General features: G+C 47.1%; 1 protein-coding gene across 1 annotated transcript in view; it reads left to right on the forward strand.

Annotated features, from left to right (window-relative positions):
* LOC140389070 (uncharacterized) overlaps window positions 1-20056 on the forward strand; it is a 108321-nt gene that overhangs the window by 69283 nt on the left and 18982 nt on the right. The window contains exon 7 of the mRNA XM_072473230.1: window positions 13006-13440. Coding sequence (XP_072329331.1) covers window positions 13006-13440 — 435 coding nt within the window. The remainder of the gene's footprint in view (window positions 1-13005; window positions 13441-20056) is intronic.

The following is a 20056-nucleotide window of genomic DNA, read 5'->3' on the forward strand; positions in this document are numbered from 1 at the left end:
TGGCTATTGAACCCCTGGCGATCACCCTGCGAGACGCGAGAGGTTGGAAGGGTATCCGAAGAGGAGACAGAGAGCACAGAGTCTCACCCTACGTGGATGATCTGCTCCTCTACACCTCGGACCCGCAGAACGGCTTGAAGGAAATCATGAAGCTCTGGAAGAGTTTGGGGCCTTCTCGGGCTACAAACTCAACCTGGGCAAAAGTGAGGTATTCCCGGTGAACCCGAATGGGGAGAGACAAAGCTGGAAGGTCTACTATTCAAAATAGTCCAAAACAAATTATGCTACCTGGGATCGAAGTCCAAAGATGTGCAGGTTAGGTGGATTGGCTATGCTAAATTGCCCTTAGTGTCCAAAAAAGGGTAGGGGGGTTTATGGAGATGGTGTGGAGGCTTGGGATTAACTGGGGTGCTCTTTCCAAGGGTTGGTGTAGTCTCAAAGGGACAAATGGCCTCCTTCTGCATTGTAAATTCTATGATTCTATGTTCCAGATAGCCCACGACTAGACACGGATCCACAAGTGGAATCTGACCAATCTGGCAGAATAAGTTAAAAAGGACCTACAGAGATGGGATGCTCTCCCACTTTTACTGGCGGTGAGGGTGCAGACGATCAAGATGAACGTACTGCCAAGGTTCCTCTTGCTGTTTAGATCCATACCGATCTTCATCCCCATGGCCTTTTCCAAAGAATAGATAAAATGATTGTGGCGTTTGTATTGGGGAAGGGAGAAGAATCCAAGAATACCTAAGACAACACTGCAGAAGGTAAGAAGCATGGGTGGTCTGGCCTTCCGAACTTGCAATACTACTACTGGGCAGCCACAGCCGAGAGGGTGAGAGTATGGGTAAGGGAACTGACCACAGAATGGGTGAGGTTGGAGGAGTCTTCCTGCACGGAAATGACTCTCCGAGCCCTTGGCACGACAGCGCTCCCGTCACCGCCGGCAAAAGACACATCCAGCCCAGTGATGGCAGCAACCCGAAGAATGGAACCAGATGAGACAATAATTCGGCTTAACCGAGGTGTCCACCATGGCCCCCATCTGCCCACAGGTTGCCACCAGTCATGCTAGATGCCACCTTTTAGAGGTGGAGACAGGATAGGGGACACTAATGATTAGGGATTTCTACACGGGGGACAGACTTGCAATCCTAGACGAGCTGACGGAGAGACTGGAGCTACTGAATGGACAGGAGCTCCAACATTTACAAGTCAAAAACGTTTTCCCCGAGGAGATGATGAGGTACCCTAGGGCGCCGAGTAGCACAATGTTGGAGGAGCTACTGGACACGAACAATATGGAAAAAGGGGGCATATATGGACGACTTTTAGAAAGGGCGAGAACAACACTGGACAGAGCAAGACAGAAGTGGGAGGATGAACTAGGGGCAGAAGTAGGGTGGGGACTCTGGAGCGAAGCACGAAGTAGGGCAAACTCCATCTCCTCCTGCGCAAGGCTAAGCCTCATGCAGTTTAAAGTGGTGCACAGAGTGCACCTAACCAGAACCTGAATGAGCAGGTTCTTCCCGGAGGTGGAGGACAAGTGTGAACGGTGCCAGGGAGGCCCGGTCAATCTCGCCCACATGTTCTGGACATGCCCAGGCTTGTCGAGTTCTGGTCAGCCTTCTTCAAGGTGATGTCCAATGTTGTGGGGTGAGGATGGAGTGGTGCCTGAAAGTGGTAATCTTTGGGGTATTGCAGCAGCCAGAACTTCATAGGGCGAAGAGGGCCGATGCTCTTGCTTTTGCCTCCTTAATCACCCACCGGAGAATCCTGCTCGGTGGCAATTAGCAGCGCCACCCACAGCTGCAGACTGGCTGGCTTTCCTGTCGGAATTTCTCCATCTGGAGAAGATCAAATACACCATTCGAGAGTCAGACGATGGCTTCCACAAAGTGTGGGGGCAATTCATCAGCCTGTTCCAAGACCTGTTTGAAGCCGATAATGGATAGGAAGGGAGGGGGGGGGGTCAACAATAGGAACCACTAGGGCCACACAAAACAGACAAGAACGAGGGTGGGGTAGCAAGGAAACCACAGGAGGGTACCCAGGGAGAGATCGAAGCCATAAGAACAAAAACCAGATGAACGATAGAGAATAACATCTACGGCGGAGGAAAGGACCAAAGACAGAGCCCGATTAGCAGAAAAGGGGAGTGGGGGAATAGGGGACAGGGGAGAGAGGGTGTACCAAAAAAGGAACAGCATGTAAATTGTAAATAATAGCCATTTAAATCATCTCCTGTATAGTCTACAAACGTAAAATTCAATAAAAATATTTATATACAAAAGAAATGGTGGGTGGGATTTGTATCGGGAGTCTTAGGAATTATTTGTGTGGCTCTGGCAACACTTTTAATCCATATTTATGGAATAATCCATCTGGAGTTAGACTTGAGCGCACAACCTTATTCTCTGAGTCAGATGGTTGTGGGTTCAAGTTCCACCCCAGGACTTGAGCACAATAAATCCTGGCTGACCCTCCAGTGCAGTACTGAGGGGTGGAAAAGATTCAAGAGATAGGGAGGGGAGAGGCCATTTAGGGTCTGAAAACAAGCTCAAAAGCCTCACTAAAACTAACACTGACATTTCCGAGGAAGAGTGGGTTATTCCTCAAGTTTTATTTTTGACAGACTGTTAGAACTGTGCCCGAACAATTGAATTTTCATGAGTGACTGAAAGCAGAATTGATAATCAGCAGCACTGATTGAAGACAATCCCTTCAGATGTCCATTCCAGCTGACATCAGGGACTTTACCACCTTTGACAGCTTCAGGAACCCAGACACAAAGACAACACTGACACCTGCAGTTACTGTAACAGTCATTCCAGTTGATTCTATTATTTCCCTTTTTTTTTACCTTGTCATTATCAGTTTTGATCCATGGCTATTTAATGGACATATGACTTTAAGTTGAGCAGAAGAAGTGAGGAACTCAAAAGTTGCAAAATAGTACACTGTGCTATGAAGATTTAGCTTTTGAACAGAAGAACTCAGACTTTCTGGCACCTCAAAGATCAGAGGGATTTGGTTCGATTGGCTGGTAGCCAATGGATTGGCTAAGGACTGTATCCTGTCCAGCAACAGACAGTGATTGGGTCCAGCCAGGTGGGGGGTTTTCAGTGGACCCAGGAACAGAAAGATCCTGGATGCTGAGAAGAAACTGTGAATTGCTCCTTCGCTCTTTCTGCAAAAATGCTTCCTGCCTGCTGGTTTCTGACTCTGTAGAGAAGTCTTGAAATCCTGATAATTCAAGTGAACACCATTGCAGACTGAAAGCAAAGACCTCACCCAACTGAAGACCTAGACTAAAAGAATCAAACTCCCTGAGAGGAAGAGGAATTGTAAAAGGGAAAAAAACATTCCATGGCTAAACAAGGAAATGTAAAAGGATATTAAGGCAAAAACTAGGGCATATCATACTGTAAAGGTTAGTGATAAGCTGGAGAATTGGGAAAACTTTAGGTGTCAGCAAGCTACTAAAAATAGAATCAAAAAACATAGAACATACAGTGCAGAAGGAGGCCATTTGGCCCATCGAGTCTGCACCGCCCCACTTAAGCCTTCACTTCCACCCTATCCCCGTAACCCAATAACCCCTCCTAACCCTTTTTGGTCACTAAGGGCAATTTATCATGGCCAATCCACCTAATCTGCACGTCTTTGGACTGTGGGAAGAAACCGGAGCACCCGGAGGAAACCCACGCAGACACGGGGAGAACGTGCAGACTCCGCACAGACAGTAATCCAGCAGGGACTCAAACCTGGGACCCTGGCGCTGTGAAGTCACAGTGCTAATCACTTGTGCTCCAGCACGGTAGCACAAAACTAAGATGAACTACGAAAGGAAACTAGCAGAAAATATAAACATAGATGTCAAGAGCTTCTATAAGTATACAAAAAGGAAACAAATAGTTAAAGTAAATATTGAGGACCTAATGGCCTGCACTCTTGGGTATTAAAGCATAGATAGTGGATGCATTGGTTATGCTATTTAAAAATTCCCTGGATTCTGGAAAGGTCCTGATGGATTGGAAACACGCGAATGTGACTCCTCTATTAAAAAAAGGAGAGACAAAAAGTAAGAAATTATGACCAGTTGGCTTGACCTCTGTGATGGGGAAGTTGCTGGAATCCATCATTAAGGAGGAGATGACTGAACATTTGGAAAGACAAAGCTCAATCCACCATTGTCAGCATGGTTTTATGAAGGGAAAGTCAAGCTTGACAAACTTGCTTGAGTTCTTTGAGGATGTAACCAGCAAGGTGGATAATGGGGAATTTATGGATGTGGTATATCTAGACTTCCAGTAGGTCTTTGACAAGGTGCCTCATAAAAGATTGATCCAGAAGGTGACTTTGCAGAGGGGTGGGGGTAGAATACTAGATGGGATTGAGGATTGGCTGACTGAGGAGTGATCTTGTAGAGATATACAAGATCATGAGAGGCATGGATAGGGTGAATGCACTCAGTCTTTTTCCCAGGGTTGGGGAATAGAGAACTAGAGGGCATCGGTTTAAGTTAAGAGGGGAAAGAATTAGTCGGAACCTGAGGAGCAACTTATTTGCACAGAGGGTGCTCTGTATGTGGAATGAGCTGCTGGAGGAAGTGGTTCAGGCAGGGACATTGACAAGATTTAAAAGGCATTTGGACAGATACATGGACAGGAAATGTTAGAAGGATTATGGGCCAGATGCAGACAAATGGGGTTAGTTTAATGGGCTTTTTGGTTGGCATGTACAAGTTTGGGCCAAAAAGCCTATCTCCATGCCGCAGATTCTATGATTGTATAACTGACAGAAAGCGGGTCAGGTTAAATGGGTCCTTCTTGGCTGGCGAACTGTAACTAGTGGGGTGTCACAGGGTACAGTCTTCGAACCTCAAGTGTTTACAATCTATATAAATCATCTGCAAACAGGGACAGAGTGTAACACAGAAAGATTTGCAGATGATACTAAAATAGGTGGGAAAGCAGGCAGTGAAGAGGAGATACAGACGGATAAAGATAGGCTCGGAGATTGGGCCAAAATTTGGCAGATGGAGTTCAATGTGGATAAGTGTGAGGTTATCCATTTTTCTTTATAAATATAGAGTATCCAATTTTTTTTTCCCCCAATTAAGGAGCAATGTAGTGTGGCCTATCCACCTAACCTGCACATCTTTGGGTTGTGGTGGTGAGATCCACGCAGACACGGGGAGAATGTGCAAACTCCACACGAACAGTGACCTAGAGCCGAGATTGAATCTGGAACCTCGGCCGTGAGGCAGCAGTGCTAACCACTGCGCAACTGTGCCGCCCGAGGTTATTCATTTTGGCTGAAAAAATAGGCAAATTATTATCTAAATGGAAAGCAGATTCAAAATGCGTCTGGGCAGAGGGATCTGGGTGTCTTTGTTCATAAATCTCAGAAGGTCTGTATGCAGATACAAAATGTAATAAAAAAGACAAATGGAATGTTAACATTCATTGCAAAAGGACTGGAGTATAAAAGTAGAGAAGTATTGTTGCAATTGTATAGGGTGTTGGTGAGACCACATCTGGAGTATTGTGCCAGGTTTGGTCTGCTTATTTGAGGAATGATGTGGTGGCATTGGAGGCAGTTCAGAGGAGGTTAACCAGATTGATTCCGGGGATGAAGGGGTTGACGTATGAGGAGAGATTAAACAGTTTGGGCTTATACTCGCTGGAATTTAGAAGGGTGAGAAGGGATTTGATTGAGGTATATAAAATATTAAAAGGGATTAATGAGGTATATAAAATATTAAAAGGGATTGATAAAGTAAACGTAGACCAAATCTGGAACAAGAGGTCACAGATATAGGTTGAGAGGTGGTAGATTTAAAACTGAGATGAGGAGGCACTACTTCTCACAGAGGGTGGTGAATGTTTGCAACTCGCTGCCCCATAGTGTGGTGAATCCGAATCATTAAATGATTTCAAGAGGAAGCTAGATATATTTCTGATTTTTAAAAATGGGTTAAAGAGATATGGCGAACAGGTAGGGAGGTGGCTTTGAGACCAGTCCCCGGCCTGTGTCACCCGACCCTCCCGACCCACCCTCGGATGTCCATCGTCATCACTCCCTTTCCAACTGCGCCACATCAACGACACCCTTGTCAGCAACCCTCCCGCTCCTCTCCCAAACAAAACAACAACACCATCCCCCTCCCCTACTATCTCCCCATGCACTCCCGTAACTAGCACGCCCAGCTAGCATGGTGCCCCCCGCCCAAGGCCTCCAAACACACGACACCCAATTCCCCCTCCCCCAACTCCCTCCCCAAAAAAGCAGAAAAGGTGGCACTCACCCTTGATATTCCCCACAGGGAGGACCTGCCCTCCAAACACCCTACCATCAAAACCAAACGAACATTTCAAGGGGAAAAGTTTCCCGACAACAAAGAAACATCCTCACAAACTCCTCCAAACATCAATGTCCTCCTTCTCCTGACAGTCCATTGTCCCTCATAAATACCTCTGCCATCCCAAAATAATATTCACGCTTCTGGAAAGTCACCCAGAGGCGGGCCGGATGCAGCACGTCAAATTTCACCCCCTTCTTGAAGAGGGCAATCTTGACCCAATTAAACCCGGCCCTCCTCTTCGCCAGTTCTGCACCCACGTCTTGATACACCTACCCTGTTCATCTTTGGGTTGTGAAGGTGAGATCCACGCAGACACGGGAAGAATGTGCAAACTCCTCGCGGACAGTGACCCGGGGCCGGGTTTAATTAGGTCAAGGCCTCTTCTGGGTCTCCCGCGTCACTCCCACCTCGGCCACCCAAAAGGCCAACTGCTCCTCATGCTCCACCACCGCCTCCTCCACTTTCTGGATCGCCTGGCCTTGGAACTCCATTCTCTGCTCCATTGACCACTGGATGGGCAGAACCGCCCCTTTTCCCTCCGCCATCTTGACCTGTGGCACCTTGAAGACTCTCCTGTTCCAGCAGCTCTTTTCCTCTTGTCCCACTCCTAGTTCGTTGATCCATCCACCAATCACACCAGAGGAGTTACACATTCTCCTGTTACTCCTACACCTGTTTCCATCCAAAGACCTCACCCGTCAGACGTGGAAAGGACCGAAAAATGCCACCTTGAGCGGGAGTCACCAAATGTGTGACTGCTCACTCCATGGCCTCCACCGGAACAACCAATAATTCTTATAAAAATCCCTGAAAACCTTGGCCCATGTCTGCCCAATTATTAGTTACAGGTTTGTAAGTTGAAACACAATTACTGTTTATTTATAACAAAATAAGATGAATCCTGAAATATGCAGTGAATGGAACAGAATAACAACAAGCTAACCAACTACCCCCGTTAACTGTCCCATTCTCGACCCATACATACAAGTCAAACATCGTGGGGGCGGTGGGGGGAGGCAGGGAAAAGAAAAATAATAAGGATGAAGGTCAAAAGACAAGAAGCTGGATTCTCCGCTGTCGGGATTCTCCGCTGTCGGGATTCTCCGTTGTGCCGGCAGCGCACCCACGCCCGGAGATTTCCCGACGGCGTGGGGCTGCCCACAATGGGAAATCCCATTGATCGGTTGGCGGGGGCACGCAGCACCAGAAAACAGGTGCGGCCGGACGGAGAATCCTGCTCAATAGTCTTTGCTTCCAATGGTGGTTCTGTAGCAGGTTTTCCTCACAGCACGTTGGTTGATCAAAGCTGATGATAGTCTTCTTGGTAGAGTCATTCATTCATTCAGTACGTGTGAGGCAGACACTGTCGCACATCAAACCTTGCGTTCAGCTCGGGGTTTGATTTCAAGCCTTTGCAGTATCGAGAGAATGGCACCCAGACATAATGGTGAGAGAATCGGCCCTCACAGTGGCTTTATGAAGAGAGTTTAGCTGGATCTTTTGGGGAGTGAATTAGTTGGAATCTTGCACCCAGACTGCAGAACAAAAAGTGAAACACAAGCCTTGTGACACTGAAAAACATATCAGTGGGATCAGATCCAATCACCACCTGTCACTGGGCAGAGCATCACCCTGGTTATTGATGTCAGTCTAAAACAGCCTTCTGGATATTTCTGTTCAAATTAAATTCTTACAGTCACAGGTTCATTAAACATTTATGTATCAAAAATGTAACAGCAGAAATAAAAGAAATAATAATATTATTTAAAAATGTAACAGCAGAAATAAAAAGGAAATAAGGGAATAAACAGGAATAATCAAGAAGGACCCTTACAATAGGGAGGGAGGAACTAAAAACAATTACAAACATCGGGGGAAATAGACTGAGAAAATGACTAGAACCAAAGACAGACTACCCCAGGATCTGATGGACTTCATTTGAGAACCCTAAATGAAGTAGCTGTGGAGATTATAGATACATTGGGTTTTATTTTCCAAATTTCCCTCTATTCTAGAAGCGTTCCATCAGATTGGAAAACAGTGAGTGTGACTCTATTCAAGAAGGAACGTAGAAAGAAAGCAGGAAACTATAGGCCAGTTAGCATAACATCTGTCATGGTAAAATGCAGGAATCTGTTAAGGTCATTTTTGGGGAAATTAGCTCAATGCAGTCAGGCAGAGTCAACATGGTTCTGTGAAAGGGAAATCACATTTGACTAATTTATTAAGAGTTCTCTGAATATGTAACAAACAACATAGATAAAAGGGAACTTGTAGATGAGGTGTACTTGGACTTCAAAAGACTATTGATAAGGTGGCAGATTAAAAGTTACGACACAAAATAAGAGCTCATGGTGATGGAGTAACACACTAGGAATGATAGAGCAGTGTTTTTCAAACTTTTTTTCTGGGGACCCATTTTTACCAACTGGCCAACCTTCGGGACCCACACCGGCCGACCTTCACGACCCACACTGGCTGACATTCGCAACACACCATTTTCTCTTACCTTTAATGCGAGAGGACTGCATGGTCCGCACAATCTCACTCCAATCAGAGAGGGCTATACGCATATTGGGTGCAGGATTCAGCCAGTTCCTTTGTGCCGTCTTCATCTTTGTGGGGACGGAAAATCCAACCTCACACATGTGGGTTGTTGTGAAGGGCAAAAGCAACAAATGCTTGTTTTACTCAGGTCTGGATACTCCTCGGAGACGCTATTCCAGAATGGTGACAGTCTCATTGACTTGTGCCGTGTTTTTTTAAAATAAATTTAGAGTACCCAATTCATTTTTTCCAATTCAGGGCAATTTAGCGTGGCCAATCCACCTACCCTGCACATCTTTGGGTTGTGGGGCGAAACCCACGCAAGCACGGGGAGAATGTGCAAACTCCACACGGACAGTGACCCAGAGCGGGATTGAACCTGGGCCCTCGGCGCCGTGAGGCAGCAGTGCTAACCACTCCACCACCATACTGCCCCTATTGTGCCGTGTTTTTAATGTGCTGTCAAAGCTGAGGCACAGAAGTTCAATTTCTTCATTTGGAATCAGCTGCAAGTTAACAACTGATTCTGGGGTCTCAAATTCAAAGGGATTTTTCACCTACCTCTTCTCTCTCAAAATCTAAAACTTTTCCTCTGGAAAGTAGCAACCAAGATTGTTTTTTAAAAATAAATTTAGAGTCCCCAATTATTTTTTCCAATTAAGGGGCAATTTAGCATGGCCAATTCACCTATCCTGCACATGTTTTGGGGGCGACCCACGCAGACACAGGGAGAATGTGCAAACTCCACATGGATAGTGACCCAGGGCAGGGATTCGAACCCGGGTCCTCAGCGCCGTAGGCAACAATGCTAACCACTGTGCCACCGTGCTGTCTGCAACCAAGATTGTTGATCAGCGCAGCCAGATGCAACTGAATAAGGCTTGCCAGTCAATTTACAGTTTCCTTATTAATGCTGTTTTCTTCGATGTGTTATAGCAGTGTGGGGAACATGTAGTCATTTTGGCTTTGCACTTGCAATTGCCAGACTTTCAATGACTTTTGGAAAGCTGCGATTTTTGCATGTGCCGAAACTAATCATCATCCTTCCCTTCCCTTTGAGGTTCTGTTCATTTAGAATTGAGAACATGTCTGCAAGGTAAGACATAGTTAGCAATCAAGTTTCATCAGCAAACAATTAAGCCAGAGGACAATTTCGCGAGGAGGAAAGCGTGGATTTTGGACGTAAGTTCTTAACTCTGCGACCCCTTGACAGCCAATGTACTTCTGTGTGGAACAATAAATGTGTGTGCTCAGCCCCCAAATCGCAAGGGTCTCAGAAAGTCTGATATTGAGTGCGCTGTGTTTAATGAAATTCACAACTTTCACAATTCCTTTCAACACTACTTCAAGATAGAATTCCTTTCGATACCAGTGCCTCACGGAGAATAAAACAATGATTCCAAACAACGTCCTGACCAGCTACCTCCTTAATCCTTACTGTGCTGTTTTTCCAAGTCATGTTGGCTGCTCCATCACTTGTGATTCCTCTGCAATGAACACAGTCGAGTCCGCACTTTTCAACCACAAAACTATCCAATGCTTCAAAAATCTCTGCGCCAGTCATGTGGGTTGGTAAAGTCAGGTAGCACAGCAAATCCTTAACAAATTCATTGTGCCAAACATACCTAAGGTAAAATAGAAAGATTGAAAAATCTGAAACGCCTATCCTTTCATCCAGTTGTATTGAGAACTCCTGCGCTGATTTTAAATGAGAAATAAACTGGGCTCCTATATTTTCAATAATATCCCAAATTCAGCGTGCCAGTGTGTTTTCACTAAGTGGGATGCATTTCACCTTTTCAACGAACCTCTCCTCTATGTACGAACTATATCTAATGCTGCAAGGAGAACTAATCTCTCTGCTACAGTGTGGAGCATTTTCTCTTTAGCTACACAGTAAGCTGCCATGTAGGAGGCTAATTGTACTTTGTCATTCAATGTAATATTTCTGCTGAAGACTTCAGCTGATGATTTAAGTTCTCATTGCACCCTTTGAAAAGAATCAAGGTTTGACCTCGAATTTGCCTTTCAAGTTTTGAGGGTTTTAAATTTTAATTTTTCAGCACTTCCCTGCATATAACACACATTGGCCTTGCATCCTCATTTGCACTGGCACAATTAATAAATCCATACCTTAAAAAATCATCTTTATACTGCTTTGTGCCTGATTTCAGCGTCTTCTTAATGGGCTGTTCACCAGGTGCCCTGGAGCTCATACCAGCACTGCTTTGCCCTGTTGTGGACCCTCCTGAAAGCTCACATCACCACTGCTTTATCCTACTGTGGATTCTCCTGAACAGCTCACACCACCAACTGCTCTGGATTCTTCTGAGCCACACTCTCCCGAGGATTTAGTTGTGAGATCTGGGCCTGTTTGTGTCTCTGGCCCTCTCTTCCTTATTACAAAACGATCCATTTTAAATTTTACAAACCTGTTGCTTGTTTGCTGCTGACAAAATGGAGGAAACGCAATCGCACCCAAAGCACGTGACATCAGTGTTCGGGGCGCATGACCTGCTCTCTGCCTCGCTTCAAGCAAGAAGACTGCATTGAATTTTTGAAAAAATCTTCCCCTAGTCAGCACGCTGGCATCAGGAGCCGGTTTTTCTCTATGGGCTCCAGGCATGCGCACTGATGAACCGGCACTCAGCGCAGTAGGAACGCATTTTTTTAGCTGGTCTGCTGTTAAAAGCCAGCTGCTGCGGCTGTTGAATTCACGTGAATTTGCATGATCGAGAATACCACGATGGATGGCTCCGTGACCCTCACGGCACCTGCCCATGACCCACCCACGGGTCGCGACCCCCACTTTGCAAATGTCTGTGAAAGAGGATTGGTTAGCTAACAGGAAATAGAGAGTATGCATAAATGGGTCATTTTTAGTTGGCAAGCTGTAACTAATGTGCCATAGGGATCAGTACTGGGGCATCAACAGTTTACAATTTAGATTAAAGAATTGAATGAAGAGTGTGGCACTGTGATGCAGTGGTTAGCACTGCTGCCTCATGACGCAGAGGACCCGCGTTCGATCCCGGCCCTGGGTCATTGTCTGTGTGGAGTTTGCACATTCTCCCTGTTTCTGCTTGGGTCTCACCCCCATAACCCAAAGATGTGCAGAACAGGTTGATTGGCCATGTTAATTTGCCCCTTAATTGGAAAGAAAATTTGGGTACTTCAAATTATTTTTTAAAAAGAATTGAATGAAGGGACCAAATATATGGATGCTAATTTTGCTGATGACAAAGATCAGAGAGTAAGTTGCAAACATATGAAATATTCCCCATCTCCCCACTAAGTTGTGAGGAGGACATAAGGAGTCTGCAAAGGGTTACAGATTGATTAATGATATTTGGCAGATGGAACATACTGTGGGAAAATGTAAACATGTCCAATTTTAGCAGGAATAAGATATAAGCAATATATTATTTAAGTGAGTAGAGATTTCAGAAGTCTGATATCCAGCGTGAAATGGGTGTCCTTGTCGAACTGACGTGAGGAGGAACTACTTCTCGCAGAGGGTGGTGAATTTGTGGAACTCGCTGTCCCATCATGCGATAGAATCTGAGTCATTAAATGGTTTCAAGAAGGAGCTATAGATGTATTTCTATTACATACAACTCCCAACACCCATCCACCCACACACACACACACACAGACAAGCTCTTTGGCGATCGGCAAGAGGTGGCGGGGACAGGATTATGAAATATGGAAGTCCCTAGCTTCAGATCGGCACGTGGGCTTTGTATTTGATTCAGTAGACTCGCTCCTGGAATAGGAACAGGAGAGCGTTTCAGCAACTTTATTCACGACTGAGCAGCACTCCTCAGGATTCACTCTACTCACCATGCATGGGGAAAGAAAGAGAAAAAGTGCCCGAGAAATAGTCTGTCCTATCTCCAATCTGGCTGGAAAACCCCAAACAGTGGGCTCATCTACCTGCAGTCAGAAAATTAAAGGTAAACTCAATTTTTGAACCTGGAATATACAAACCTTCATGGATAATGAGCAAAACAATCTACTGGAATGGAGAACTGCCCTTGTTGCCCATGAACTCAGGCACTTCAATACTGACGTTGTTGCGCTGCAAGAAAACCAAAGAGCAGGCGAAAGGCAGCAGAAGGAAGATGGCAGTGGTTACATTTTCTTCTGAAGACGAAAACTCAAGGATCAGCCCAGAACGTATGGAATTGGTTTTGTCATCAACAAACTCATCAACCGACTCTCAAAGCTCCCCATCAGCATCAACGTGCCTCATGGCCCTCCATCTACAACTAGCCAAGAACCAGGCAATGGTTGTGCATGCCCATGCTGCTCCAGCTCTTGGTGCCAATGATGAGTCCAAAGGAGGCTTCTACTCCACCAAATCTTACTTAAGAATGTTGGAGAGTAAGATCATCTTCCTTGGGGACTTCAAAACCAGGGTTGGAAAGGACTCCCAACTCTGGAAAGGAACCATCGGAAAGGAAGAAGTTGGGAATTGGAGCTCCACCAGGGTTCTCCTGCCCACCAAATGCACGGAACACGTTTGTTAACACAAACACACTGTTCCACCAAAAAGATACGTTCAAGACCTGGAGACTGTAATATCCCACAAGGAACCTATCGGATGGGAATGCTTATCTTCCCATGCTCCTTGTGGAGTATGAGCTCCCCCTCTAGGGACAGGGTATCTCAGTTAGCCAATGTATAAAAGGTTGTCCAGTAAGGCGCCAACCAGATTAGGAATCTGATAGGGATCTACCAGGTAGTGTACATATCGTTTGTGTAAATAAAAATTTATTGCTTTTCATTTTATTCAATGTGGACTCACCGTGTCCTTTTTAAACTGGAAATAAGGAGCAAACTGGTTCGCTGTCGATCTGCAACCTACCCAACTGAGCCACCTCCTTGATTTTCTGGACCCAGGTTTGGATTTCTTTAATTTGCCATGTCTCTGTTTGGGTGGTGAGATGTATTTGATGCCGGTGTTGAAGACTGAAACCGAGACTCTGAACGAATGAGTTATTTCTTCGGGGCGATGCTAGCACGGAAAACGAGCGCCTGTGGACCACATACATTCAGGGTGATCTGTAGTCTCACAAACCCAGCGTCGCCAGATATGCAATAACTTGGCCAGCTTGTTCCACTTGTAGCGCAGCTAACCCAACCTCGTTGATGGTCGTGCAAAGATATTGGTTAAAAATGGCGGAGAGGAGAGGTCCACCGGTGAATCTGAAACTGAGTTTGTATCTTGGCTACAGAAGACAGCTGAGTTTTGTGAGCATGGAACAGTTTTGTCCGATATGCTCCGCGATCTCTGGCATTAGTAATATGGGGCGGAATTCTCCGGGAAATGGCGGGGCGGGCAGAAACGGCTCAGTGGAGTGGCGGGAACCACTCCGGCGTCGGGCCACCCAAAGGTGTGGAATCCTCTGCATCTTCAGGGGCTAGGCCCGCACCTTTAGGGGCTAGACCCCCTGGGGCAGCACGGTAGCAATGTGGATAGCACAATTGCTTCACAGCGCCAGCGTCCCAGGTTCGATTCCCTGCTGGGTCACTGTCTGTGCGGAGTCTGCACATCCTCCCCGTGTCTGCGTGGGTTTCCTCCGGGTGCTCCGGTTTCCTCCCACAGTCCAAAGATGTGCAGGTTAAGTGGATTGGCCATGATAAATTGCCTTTAGTGTCCAAAATTGCCCTTAGTGTTGGGTGGGGTTACTGGGTTATGGGGATAGGGTGGAGGTGTTGACCTTGGGTAGGCTGCTCTTCCAAGAGCCGGTGCAGACTCGATGGGCCGAATGGCCTCCTTCTGCACTGTAAATTCTATGATCTATGACCCGCTCCGGAGTGGTTGGCGCCCCGCCAGCTGGCATGTAAGGCCTTTGGCGCCACGCCAGCCGGGGCTGAAGGGACAACGCCGGCCGGCGCAGGTCCACGCATGCGCAGGAGCGTCAGCGGCTGCTGACGTCATCCCCGCGCATGCGCAGGAGGGGGGTCACCTACTCGTCGGCCATGGCGAAGGCTGATGGTCGGCGCGTAGGAAAAGAGTGTCCCCACGGCACAGGCCCGCCGCGGATCGGTGGGCCCCGATCATGGGCGAGGCCACTGTGGGGGCTCTCCCCGGGGCCAGATCGGCCCGCGCCCCCCCCCACCCAGGACCCCGGAGCCCACCCATGCCGCTAGGTCCTGCCGGTAAAGGACCTGGTTCAATTTACGCCAGCATGACTGGCATAGACAGTGGGACTTCGGCGGCGGGGGTTGGGGGGGTGGGGGGGGGTCGGAGAATCCCGCCCATGGAAACTCCGAAAGAGCTTTAGGCTGAAGTCTCCCGTAACTTTTCAGCAGGCGCCACAGAGCTACCTGTCCCAGGAAAGCACAGAACGTGGCATCCATGAGATACAAGGGAAGGACGTGAATGTTTTGGGGCGTTGCTCCTCGCATGGTTCTGTCCCGTGTGTCATGTGTGGACGCCAGTCTAGGAGTACTGTTGTTAACTTTCTGGTTGGTTCAATTGCTCTGTTTTATTACTTTTGCTCTCGAGTCGCCAGGTATCTTTATGATACCGCCACAAGGTTCAAGTCCAAGTAATGATCAATAACTCAATACACCGATTAGTAAGATTCAAATCAAAGCACATTTATTATACACAGTAATCGCTACTCATGCACAAATTCTATGCCTAAGCTACTTCTACGACTAACAGGCCTATACTTAACTTCGGACAGGCCCACAAGGTCAGGGGAACAAATGGCCTTTTGTTCGGGTTCTGAGTCTGTGGGAGTCGAAGTTGGTACGGATTGGTAGCTAGGAGCTCCTATCTCATAGCGAGTGTTGAATTAAGACTTACTTCTTTCGGCGGTCACGGCACCGGTCACGGTTGGTTCGTGTTGTTGGGTGACCCGGGCAGGACGAAGAGAGCGATTTGAACTTGGGGCTTAACTCTTATAGTCCACAGGGGCTTCCCGCCTTTCGGGGCGGACCCAATACCTGGTCCCAAGTGATTGGACTTTGTCCCAATCGTTTGGTTCGATTTCTCCAATACTGGAGCGGTTCCCTGATCGATGGGCGGTCTTGAGGTGTTCGTTAACCTCTTTTGTGTTGGCTCCTGCTGGCGCCGGGGAGTCTGGCTTTGCTTTGTGTGTCCCAAATGTTGCTATTGTTCCCGGGGACTGCTCATTAGTATGTAGATGGCTGCTACATTATTATGCTGATGGTGGCTGGTATCGAAGCTGTCTGGCCTTTTGCAGTTAAATACACAGAAAACCTGTACCTACTGGTTTCTGTCTGTGTTGGCTGAATTTCCCGTCAGCCTTTGCCGTTCGCCATTTTAAATCGGGAGTTGGCCAATTCAGATGGCTACACGCCCTCCTTGTGATCCTAATGCGAAGTGTGAAGGATCACATAACTACTTTGCTTTCCATTCTCTGACCCGGCGAGCACTTCTTTCATGGCCTCGACACTGACCATAACTATGCAAAAAACAAATTTAACTGACAATTCTAAGAGCCGCTATGTCAAACAGGGACATGCATTACAAAACAAGAAAATGGGAACCTCTATCTTTAATACACTACACTCACTTAAACATTTCATCACTCTAACTTCCTCAACCATACAAACAAAATCATAGCAGTTTATACACATTTTTCCTGGCTTGGCAGTCAAGCTCAGGATCATACAATTGCTCATGAACATTTCTTTATTTACAACAAAAAACGCAAACGAGTGCTCTTTATTATAGGTCGCGGTGGTCGGGGGTCTGGTTGTATCCGAAAATAGGGGATCTGATCCTATATACCGTGGTGCGAGCGCGGTAGGCTCTCCTTCTCCATTTTCTCAGACGCAGCAGAGTATCGCCAATACCAATAGGAATTCTATCAAGTAGGACAGGGAGTACCAGGTTATAAACCTAGCACACCAAGATGGTGTGGTGTCGCTAGTGACTGGGCTCTGGGTACTGTGGGGAAGTGAATCAGTAACGGCTGGGGGGCTTGAGGTCATGTGGTTCGCGTTCGCGCGCAACCAAATGTCCATTATAACCATGAACCACGCGGAGGCTGTCCTCATTGTTCTTCAGGTAGGGCAGTGGATGTTGTCTATATGGACTTCAGTAAGGCCTTTGACAAGGTCCCTCATGGTAGACTAGTACAAAAGGGGAAGTCACACAGGATCAGGGGGGAGCTGGCAAGGTGGATACAGAACTGGCTAGGTCATAGAAGGCAGAGAGTAGCAATGGAAGGATGCTTTTCTAATTGGAGAGCTGTGACCAGTGGTGTTCCACAGGGATCAGTGCTGGGACCTTTGCTCTTTGTAGTATATATAAATGATTTGGAGGAAAATGTAACTGGTCTGATTAGTAAGTTTGCAGATGACACAAAGGTTGGTGGAATTGCGGATAGCGATGAGAACTGTCAGAGGATACAGCAGGATTTAGATTGTTTGGAGACTTGGGCGGAGCGATGGCAGATGGAGTTTAATCCGGGCAAATGTGAGGTAATGCATTTTGGAAGGTCTAATGCAGGTAGAGAATATACAGTGAATGGTAGAACCCTCAAGAGTATTGAAAGTCAAAGAGATCTAGGAGTACAGGTCCACAGGTCATTGAAAGGGGCAACACAGGTGGAGAAGGTAGTCAAGAAGGCATACGGCATGCTTGCCTTCATTGGCCGGGGCATTGAGTATAAGAATTGGCAAGTCATGTTGCAGCTGTATAGAACCTTAGTTAGGCCACACTTGGAGTATCGTGTTCAATTCTGGTCGCCACACTACCAGAAGGATGTGGAGGCTTTAGAGAGGGCGCAGAAGAGATTTACCAGAATGTTGCCTGGTATGGAGGGCATTAGCTATGAGGAGCGGTTGAATAAACTCGGTTTGTTCTCACTGGAACGAAGGAGGTTGAGGGGAGACCTGATAGAGGTCTACAAAATTATGAGGGGCATAGACAGAGTGGATAGTCAGAGGCTTTTCCCCAGGGTAGAGGGGTCAATGACTAGGGAGCATAGGTTTAAGGTGAAAGGGGCAAGGTTTAGAGTAGATGTACGAGGCAAGTTTTTTACGCAGAGGGTAGTGGGTGCCTGGAACTCGCTACCGGAGGAGGTGGTGGAAGCAGAGACGATAGTGACATTTAAGGGGCATCTTGACAAATACATGAATAAGATGGGAATAGAGGGATACGGACCCAGGAAGTGTAGAAGATTGTAGTTTAGCCGGGCAGCATGGTCGGCACGGGCTTGGAGGGCCGAAGGGCCTGTTCCTGTGCTGTACATTTCTTTGTTCTTTGTTCTTCTTTCACTTCTCTTCTCGCCTCCGGTCCTGGGGCTTCTGGAGTTCTGTGTGATCAAGCATAGTGTCTGTTACTATCTTGGTTTAATATCTCGTATGATAGCCTGTCTGTCCTTTAGTGCCAATTACTCCCTTTATAATTGGTCACTATGCGTGACTCCCTCATTTTCTTTTCTTCAAAAACCGAATTTTAGGACAAGACACACTTACAAATAATGAACCAGTGTGAGCCGTCATGCAGACTGTGCGATTTACCATCCAAATGTTTGAGGATGTAAATAGCATATGGTTAGCAACCTAAGGGTTACCTGAAACAAACAAAACTTTTTGAACTAAAACTTTCCAAAATGAGGTGCGTATGGGCCGCGACGAGTAAGAGTTGGATGGAGTCCCCGGGTAGGACGGCGACCAATGCTGTGTGTGCCCTACCCGAGTGTAGCTGACCAGAGTGGGGGCGGGGGGGGGGGGGGGGGGGGGTTCCCAGGCAGGGCGGGTCCCAAGCCATTTCTCCACTACCTGAGCAACCGACAAGAATGGGCAAGAAATGTAGTCATCGTGGGGGGTTGCCGTATTGGTTCTACCTTCGAACCAGAAGGGCAGTTATGAACGAGCGTGTGGTATCTGTCGACAGACAAGTTCCGCTGAACTGGCGTCTGGGACCTTAAGTCTTTGCAGACAAACTACTTCCTCTGAACTAGCGTTTGGCCAATAGCAAGTCTCTTTGGGCAAGTCCTCATAGGTTTCGGCCGAAAGTCGTGGGGCCGTGGAAAAAAAAATTCCGGTCTGACATACAACATTTAACAATACACTACAAACAACATAAAACATGCTGCAGGTTCCATCAGAAAGGACACCATTTCTCCCGATCGGTTCCTTTCAAAACATCATCTGGACACCTCAGTTATCGGTTGCGAACAGGGTCGCAAAGGGGTTCTCGTTTTGGGAGTCAGACTCAAGGTCGTCATCTTCTCCTGGATGCCAAACTCTTGAATGTATCAGGGCTGATAGGGTTGCTTGGAATGATTTCGGATCGCTCTCGTCATTCCGGACAAGTCTGTACGAATTATCTCTGTGCCAATAGGTGGTGTCTAGTTGTGTGGGGACTGAATCTGGGTCGTCACTGTAGGTCGGTGGTCGGTGGTGGGGTTTGTTTAGGAAAGTGATCATGAAGGGATCACTCGAATCATGGTCAGATTCGCTGGGTGTGGGTCCTGTTGCATGGGGATAGTAGGGAGGCGTGCTGTGGCTATCATCCGAGTCACAGTCACTGTCTCTGCTGCTGCAGTCTGTGGGCGTTCCGGGGTGGAGTGTATATTTCGGGAGTGGAGTCGAGGTTGAGTCCATGACTGGGCTGGACGTGTTGGGGGATGGTAGGGTTACGTTGGCTATGGGCAGGGTGTGGTGTGCTGCGTCGAGCATGACATGGTGTGCATGGTTAGACTGTGTTCCATATGCCTTCAGCTGGTTGATATGGAACCACGCAGTCTTTCCATTGGGGTACTTTATCTTGTAGACGGAAGGGCTTACTTTGTCCGCAATGGAGTACGGACCCGAGTACTTTGGTGACAGGAATGTGCTGGGGTTGTATACGGAGAGCATGACTTGCTGTCCTACACTGAACTCAGTTGCATGCACTGTCTTGTCGAAACAAGCCTTGCTCTGTTTCTTACTTGTGCCCAATTTCACTGCAGCTGCTAGGCGAGCTGTTTTAACATTATCCACAAATTGCTCTACTGCGTTCTCGTGTGTGAGGGCCGTCACTTCGGGGCTGGTCAAGTCTAAACCTAATAAAAATTCTGTGCCTTTCATGGGGCGTCCGGTCATGAGGGTGTGTGGGGTGTAACCTGTAGAAGTTGAAACTGTATTGCGCAAAAACAACAG

This window comes from Scyliorhinus torazame, chromosome 14 (assembly GCF_047496885.1).
Source record: "Scyliorhinus torazame isolate Kashiwa2021f chromosome 14, sScyTor2.1, whole genome shotgun sequence".
Classification (NCBI taxonomy): Eukaryota; Metazoa; Chordata; class Chondrichthyes; order Carcharhiniformes; family Scyliorhinidae; genus Scyliorhinus; species Scyliorhinus torazame.